The sequence below is a fragment of the Diaphorina citri genome, unplaced genomic scaffold, assembly GCF_000475195.1.
Source record: "Diaphorina citri unplaced genomic scaffold, Diaci psyllid genome assembly version 1.1 scaffold649, whole genome shotgun sequence".
Lineage (NCBI taxonomy): Eukaryota > Metazoa > Arthropoda > Insecta > Hemiptera > Psyllidae > Diaphorina > Diaphorina citri.
In genome coordinates, this window is record NW_007378082.1 from 48021 (window position 1) to 56218 (window position 8198).

Genomic DNA, 8198 nt, shown 5'->3' on the forward strand with positions numbered 1-8198 from the left:
CGTTATCTATTTCCATCGTACATGCGAAGCCAAGAGTAAGTAAGTCTTCGAAGTCCATCCATAAAAAGAAATCAAGTCAAGACTTAGACTTAGTCTGAAGCAGCCAATAACTTGCTAAAATTAAACGCATTATTTAATAAGACCCGACAAAAAAAAAAAAAAAAAAAAAAGCGTAGCTTTGATCAATTCGATAGAATATTTTACTCCATGGGATTAAGGAATAAAAAGCCCATAAGCAAATGACAACATAAGCTCCCGTTCCACGCCTACAAATGATACTATTATAAAATTGTACTCGGTAAGTACTTGCTGGACTTACTACCTATAGCTGAACAACTTACTATACCTACGCTACGTAAACGTACCTATAGAGTGCATACGCATACCTAACTTAGGTACTATAGGTTCTACTTTCCTACTGATTTTTAGCCCTCCTTCCTTTAATATTACGATAGTTATAATAAAAAGGTATAAGGGAGGACTATATGTATTCGCTTCGGTGTCGTCTGTCTGTAGTGTCTGTCTGTCCCCATAGAAGGACTTATCCAAACCTGGTCGACCTATATATCAAATTAAAGGTCTTTTTTACCAGGAGACACGAAAATGGTGGGTGCAAATTTTGTCCAGAAAACCAGAAAACCAAAAAAACTTGTTTTTGGGGGATTTTTTTCACATTTTCTCACACAAATGAGTTCTGATCTTGAAAATTGTCGCGACGACCTATGAACTCAAAGCGAGAAAGTTTTAGATAACACTTCAGTCGATCATTTAGGACCGGTTTTAGCATCACCTATGTTAAGCTACGCCGAGCAAGGCCAATAAATGGATGGGTGACTTAAAAATTACCTATATTGGTAGTTATTAGGAAACATTAAAAGGAGAAAAGGGAGAACGGGCTCTATAGTCTTGGTTTTAAATCATTACTGAAAAGTAAAATCAAAAATCAAATCAAGAATAATAATAAACTGAATATTAAACAAATTAGGTAGGTAGGTACATAGGTACTGATTTTCTCTAACCACGATCGAATAAACTACGGGCTAATAAATTCCCGGAGGGACGGGCCCTGCTTGGTATTGATCTATACTCTATAGAATCAGGTAGTAGGTACCTATCTACCTATACCTATCCCTACTTATTCGTAGGTACCTATCTATACTTATCCCCTTATTATGTACTTACCTATATAATAATGATTAGATGTGTATTTTACTTTTTATTTTCATCAGATAGGTAGGTAAGTACATAACTTATAGGTGTATATCCATCTATGTACTTATGTGATGTTTATACCACTTGTAGGTTAAACTTTTATTGTAATGCTGCATAGGCATAGGGTTGTATTGCTGCATAGGCATAGGGTTGTAATGCTGCATAGGCATAGGGTTGTATTGCTGCATAGGCATAGGGTTGAATTGCTGTTTACCTCCACTCCGTTGGAAGAAGGGTTTTGATTGTGAATGATTGATTGCCATTACCACTTGCTCCTCCTTTTGGGCCACTGCTTCTGCCCTTTCCTTGGCTTCCTCTGCTGCTCGGCAATGATCTACAACATCTTTTAAGGTGAATGTGGGATTTCGGAGGAGTCTTTCTCTTAGTTGATTATTTTTTATACCATATACAATTCGTACTTTTAATATTGTTTCTAGTTGGTCACCAAATTCACAGTATTTAGATAATAATAATGATTAGATGTGTATTTTACTTTTTATTTTCATCAGGTAGGTAGGTAAGTACATAACTTATAGGTGTATATCCATCTATGTACTTATGTGATGTTTATTATTATTATTATTTAAACTTTTTCCTTCCATCCTCAGCCATTAAAAGCCCAAAAACTTTTTGGGCTTTGGCAATGTCCAAAATATATTGGTCATGGTCTTTGTGACTACCTACTGGGCTTGTAGAACTATGTACAAAAAAAAGACCAACACTTGGGCACTAGGCCTTCAGAGGTTAGGCCGGCTGGCCGGCCACTCAAGTTCAGTTTCATGCAAAACGTGTGTGTGAACGGCCTCTGATTTCCCCTAACATGCTTACCCACAGTTTGGAAACCACTGCATCCATTTTGTCACGTAGCTCCATTTTGGAACTGCAGTTCCATGGTAGTCTGGTAATGACGTGTGGAAGTGGCTTGCAAGACTTGGCAACAGTGTAATGTAAAATCGATTTTCGATAATCGATTAGGAGCGATACCGATAGTTATGGCGATAAGTAAAATTTTTTATGCAAAAAATAATACTAAGGAACTAAGGTAAAATAAATAAAGGAGAAAACTTACCTAAGTAAGGAGTCAAGAGTTTTAATTGATTATGAAAGGTAATTTTCTTTACTTTGTTAGTTTGTTGGAAAATAAAGATTACTTTCCGGACAATTTTAGATATCGATCACACGGAATCGATTAATTGATATCATTTTCGAGAGTGCGTAATTTTCTTTACTTTGTTGGAAAATAAAGATTACTTTCCGGACAATTTTAGATATCGATCACACGGAATCGATTAATTGATATCATTTTCGAGAGTGCGTGTTAGGAGCGATACCGATAGTTATGGCGATAGGTAAATTTTTTTATGCAAAAAATAATACTAAGGTAAAATAAATAAAGGAGAAAACTTACCTAAGTAAGGAGTCAAGAGTTTTAATTGATTATGAAAGGTAATTTCGTCATATATGTTACGTTATGTTATAGGTCAGGGATAATAAGAAGAGGAGGGTACATTAATACATTTAACATTTAAACACTTTATTTTAACATTTATTTTATCACAGTTATAATAATTTTAAGACACGAGTTACACCAGACATTTCCCAGCAATCTAACCTCAGATTCCATTTCCAATAAATCCAACAGTGTTGCCAGATGTATGAGGTTTCCAACAGTGTTGCCAGATATGACGAATTTTCTTTACTTTGTTGGAAAATAAAGATTACTTTCCGGACAATTTTAGATATCGATCACACGGAATCGATTAATTGATATCATTTTCGAGAGTGCGTCTTGTTGCCATCTGCTCCCTTCCGTTCCGCCATTTTGAAAATAGAAAAATAAGTGAAAAGTACCTACCTTGGGGGAATAGGGTACCTATTTTATTATTTTTATTACTTATACTTACTCGGGTAAACGTTCTGGAACAAAGAGGAGAAAAAACAGTACAAAGTTCAAAACAAGAAGCAAGTGAGCTTTTCCTCCAAAGTTTTTACAGTTAAAAGTGAAGTGAAAGTGTTTTCTCTGCATAAAGTATCTTGAGTGTCCCCAATCATCCTCTACCTCTGAGCTATTAGTCAGAGTGGTATACAAATTGGGGAATGACTTGTGTGTAGTAGGAGAACCTTAGTTTTTACAGTTAAAAGTGAAGTGAAAGTGTTTTCTCTGCATAAAGTATCGTGAGTGTCCCCAATCATCCTCTACCTCTGAGCTATTAGTCAGAGTGGTATACAAATTGGGGAATGACTTGTGTGTAGTAGGAGAACCTCCTTACCTATCTATTACTCCACCATTCACTCTTGAATTTTTATTGACAGTTTTATCAGTTTAGTTCGAAATGTTTCTATGTTAGTACCTACCTAGGTACCCACTAAAATCAGTTGACCTGCCTTTTAAAAAGGAATAACATAAGCAGTAGATATTTGTGACTGAAACCAGCTGAATAAATCAATTGCAATCATGTCGATTATGGACTCAAATAACAAGAAAACAAGCCTGCCTTGTCCTTATAATGATGATGATATTGATGATCTCAATAAGGAAAAGATTGCATACTTTGGTCGTATACGAGTGGGAAAAGACTATCAAGTTTCTGTACCAGCATTTACACCACCAACAGAAAGTGCACAAACATTACCAGACAATGCACTTCAGGTATGGTGTCCTTCAGATGAAATATCAGATGTCAAACTGTCCAATTATTTATTAGCTGCCAAAGAAAAGTTTGGTTACAAAGAGGAGCAATCTTTAGGGATGTTACTTTGGCATCAACACTGTTTAAAAAATGCAATCACAGATCTTGCTAACTTCATGCCATGTCCTGATGAGTGGGAAACAAAAGACAAAGTTTTGTTTGAACAAGCATTTCAGTTTTATGGTAAAAACTTTTATGGCATCCGTGCAATGCTTCCTGACAAGAAAATAGGTCAACTAGTGAAATATTATTACATGTGGAAGAAAACAAGGAAAAGTAAAAGTTTGATAGACAAGTACCAGACAAGGAAGAGTTTCAAAATCAAGAATGATGATGACTCCCTGGATGTAGATGAAGATATGTCAGACAATGAAATCCCAAGTGAAAAGAAGTGGAAACCTGGCTGTCAACAGAAAGCTCCAGTACCTTCAACACGGCATAATGAATCACAAGGTGAGGGCTTTTGTTCAAATTGTCATATTCATTGTAGCAACTGCTATTCTACTCCAAAGGGTAAAATGTGTGCCAGTTGTCAGATGCATTTTAAAAGAACGGGAACATTGAGACCCACTATGGCTAATGATGTAAATACACTCTCTGTTCTCAAGCTCCGTAAAAATCCTCCCAAAGGCATGTACTTAAATCATGATGATCTTTCCCTTCTGTCTATTGATTCCCAAGCTAATTCTGTTCTCTCAAATCTTTCAAGAGAAGTTGTTTCTTGCAAACATACAATTCAACTCAACAAACAAGCAATCTCTGCATTGCTTGCACATCAATCAAAACTGGGGTCTGTTGCCAAATACCGTGCAGATCCAGTAGTAAAAAGTCCCAGCATTAATCCTTCTTGGACCAGTGCAGAGATGACATTAGCCATTCATGGTATTCATAAATACGGGAAAAATTTCAAAGCCATTGCTGAGGTTATGGAAACCAAAACAGAAACACATATAAAACATTTCTATAACAAATATAAGAACTGTTATAATCTTGACACTCTTCTTACAGAGAATGATCCAGGCAATTGTATCATGGATACTGGAACAGGGGATGGGAAGTAAGACTTCATGCAGAGCCTCCTCATACTTCATCAAGTGATCAGTTCACAATTGCCATTTGTCATAAGGGGAGCAGCTTTCCAAGTTTTTTGTCAGTCTTCTACTACTATATTGCCTGGACCATTCTCTGTAAGTATACAGGATTGTGTGTAACCATTGTTAATTCAGTGTACCTATTGAAATATGTATTATTACCATGCTTATGCCTTTTTTAATTATTGAGAGTAGGGACTAGGGTAAATCCAGAGATAAGCACCTCCCATATCAGGTTCAACATTACCTATGGCAGAAATATTGTTATTGGTTGATGAGTTCTATTCCTATAGCTTTATGTACTTGTCAATTTTCAAAGTTAGTATAACTCAAAACAATGAATTAATATCTTTAATGTCAACTTTAAGCAAAAACATGAATTTGAACATGAAGTTGGTGTTTAATTGTTTCATTAATGTGGATTGTGTGGATGCACAAGCAGAACATCCAACCATGGCATAAAATAAATATTCAATTGCTTACAATTTAAGATCAACATGCCCCTACCCCTATGATAAAGCTTGTTTGTACAATATTTGTATTTTTTTGTGTAATCTATCACTGGTTCGATAGCAGTCTTTAAGCCCTTTCTTTTGATGAAATTGGATCTTGAAAAAGTATCACCTTTATGTGTAATCTAGGTATGAAAATTTTAGTTAAAAGTTCAAATTATTTTTAAATGGAAATGTGTTCATATGTAAGTAGTAGACATGGTGTCCCAAATGTGAGAAATAATACTGAAAGTTTGAAACCACATCAGCAAGCTACTTACCCTATATATCAAATTAAAGATCTTTTTTTACCAGGAACACGAAAATGGTGGTGCAAATTTTGTCCAGCGAGAAAGTTTTAGATACCTAACACTTCAGTCGATCATTTAAGACCGGTTTTAGCATCACCTATGTTAAGCTACGCCGAGCAAGGCCAATAAATGGACCTATATTGGTAGTTATTAGGAAACATTAAAAGGAGAAAAGGGAGAACGGGCTCTAGTCTTGGTTTTAAATCATTACTGGAAAGTAAAATCAAAAATCAAATCAAGAATAATAATAAACTGAATATTAAACAAATTAGATAGGTACATACATAGGTACTGATTTTTTCTAACCACGATCGAATAAACTACGGGCTAATAAATTCTCGGAGGGACGGGCCCTGCTTGTTATTGATCTATACTCTACAAGTCTACATATAGAATCAGGTAGTAGGTACCTATCTACCTATACCTATCATTACTTATTCGTAGGTACCTATCTATACTTATCCCCTTATTATGTAGGGTGTCTAGTCGTACCTTGGCCCCCGTTGTACCTTGGTCCCCTGGACTTTTCTGGTAACTGGCGCCACCTATCGGGTCCGGTGTAATCTAGGTATGAAAATTTTAGTTAAAAGTTCAAATTATTTTTAAATGGAAATGTGTTCATATGTAAGTAGTAGACATGGTGTCCCAAATGTGAGAAATAATACTGAAAGTTTGAAACCACATCAGCAAGCATAGTACTGCCAAGGCAGGTGTTACTCGCATCTTTACATAATATGTAGCATTTTTCCCCAAGGTCAAGTCTTTTGTATTCATATTCCTTCGTCCTTTCTATAGGTATTTTGAAAAGTTGATTTGAAAAATTCTATACCTACCTACTGACATTTTCTGTATCATCTATCAAAGTAGGGACACCCTGTATAAAAAGTTAGTCCCCAAGGTCAAGTCTTTTTGTGTTCATATTCCTTCGTCCTTTCTATAGGTATTTTGAAAAGAAAAGTTGATTTGAAAAATTCTATACCTACCTACTGACATTTTCTGTATCATCTATCAAAGTAGGGACACCCTGTATAAAAAGTTAGTCAGTTTTTTTTTTTACTTTTATTTATTTTTTTTTTCCATTACAAGTTTTTATTTATTTTGTTCTGTTGAGTATTTATAATAATATTAATAATAAAATTATGGTACTATAGCCTTTTGCTCTATAATTAGGCCATTTAAGTAAGTAATTACCCCTTTTTCTTATTTAAAATTGTTTTTTATTCTATTTCTCTCTCCTTTTTATTTCCTCAAATAATCCATTATTCAAGTATAGTTTTATTGTTGAGATATTATTACACAGACATAGCTCCGCTATACTGTAGTAATAGAAAGTAAAAAATAATTGTCATCACTTGGTCAGAATTTACCAAAGTAAAACAACAGATTCAATAATAGATCAGAACTGTTACTAATGGGATTATGTTTGGTGATGCTGTTAACTTGACATTAGATGGTTACTGAAATTTTTTAAAAAAAGGTAATTCAGATTTTTTTTATGATTTGGTTCTAATAAAGGTACCTAAGTATTATAGATTAATTTAATTAGACTTACTTTATCATGGACACTCGTTGCTATCTTGAAACCCCATAAGAGGTTAGGTAGTAGAACAGAACAATACTTAAATCTTAAATGTAGACATGTCGACATAGGGTTTTTTTGCTCTTTTTTTTATTTTTGTGGATGGTTACTGAAATTTAAAAAAAAAGGTAATTCAGATTTTTTTATGATTTGGTTCTAATAAAGGTACCTAAGTATTATAGATTAATTAGACTTACTTTATCATGGACACTCGTTGCTATCTTGAAACCCCAGAAGAGGTTAGGTAGTAGAACAGAACAATACTTAAATCTTAAATGTAGACATGTCGACATAGGGTTTTTTTGCTCTTTTTTTTATTTTTAGCCACTGTTTGGTCTCGCTCTTCTATATTGTCAATTAGGTCATTTACCTCTGCATTGAAGGCTAGTCTTAACAATGCCACTTTTTGTTTTTCTGCCTTTTCATTTAATTCATTGGCAATTAAGTATTGGTGGAAAGATCTTTTGAAGTCGTTTACTTCCTTCTTTGTTAACTTCACAAATTCAAACTTAGGAAGTGGCACTGACGCATTCATTTTTACTTTTTTCAGATTCTTCTCATAGGAAGTTTTGGATTCTTCTCATAGTTTTATTTTTTACTAGCTAACTTTCTTCTATATTTTTATTTATTTATTTTCATTTAACATTTATTTTTTTCCTAAATTAATCATATCGTTCGTTTCTATTTATAATGTATATTGACAGCCTGATTCAACAGTAATTTTTGGCAGGTATATTCTTCATATTAAAATAGAAAGGAGTCAAAATTTACTGTGGAATCAGGTTTAAATATTATCCCTCCTATACATAATTTGTAAATAAAAT

General features: G+C 34.2%; 2 protein-coding genes and 2 long non-coding RNA genes across 4 annotated transcripts in view; 2 read left to right on the forward strand and 2 right to left on the reverse strand.

The window, feature by feature from the left end:
* The window catches only part of LOC103510842, a 5488-nt gene extending 3403 nt beyond the window's left edge, over nt 1-2085 (reverse strand). The window contains exon 1 of the mRNA XM_017444755.1: nt 2041-2085. Coding sequence (XP_017300244.1) covers nt 2041-2085 — 45 coding nt within the window. The remainder of the gene's footprint in view (nt 1-2040) is intronic.
* Nucleotides 2086-2250: 165 nt separating this feature from the next.
* On the forward strand, nt 2251-2842 carry LOC113468120. The gene is made up of 2 exons (XR_003391972.1): nt 2251-2319; nt 2659-2842. It is a non-coding gene; the product is annotated as an uncharacterized LOC113468120 (long non-coding RNA).
* Nucleotides 2843-3116: 274 nt separating this feature from the next.
* Nucleotides 3117-3530, reverse strand: LOC113468121. The gene is made up of 2 exons (XR_003391973.1): nt 3475-3530; nt 3117-3333 (listed from the first exon to the last, which is right to left on the reverse strand). It is a non-coding gene; the product is annotated as an uncharacterized LOC113468121 (long non-coding RNA).
* On the forward strand, nt 3339-5497 carry LOC103510834 (REST corepressor). The gene is made up of 2 exons (XM_008475534.3): nt 3339-4355; nt 4911-5497. The coding sequence occupies exons 1-2, from the start codon at nt 3668-3670 to the stop codon at nt 4961-4963; spliced, it is 741 nt and encodes a 246-aa protein (XP_008473756.1). The 5' UTR covers nt 3339-3667; the 3' UTR covers nt 4964-5497.
* Nucleotides 5498-8198: the final 2701 nt, after the last annotated feature.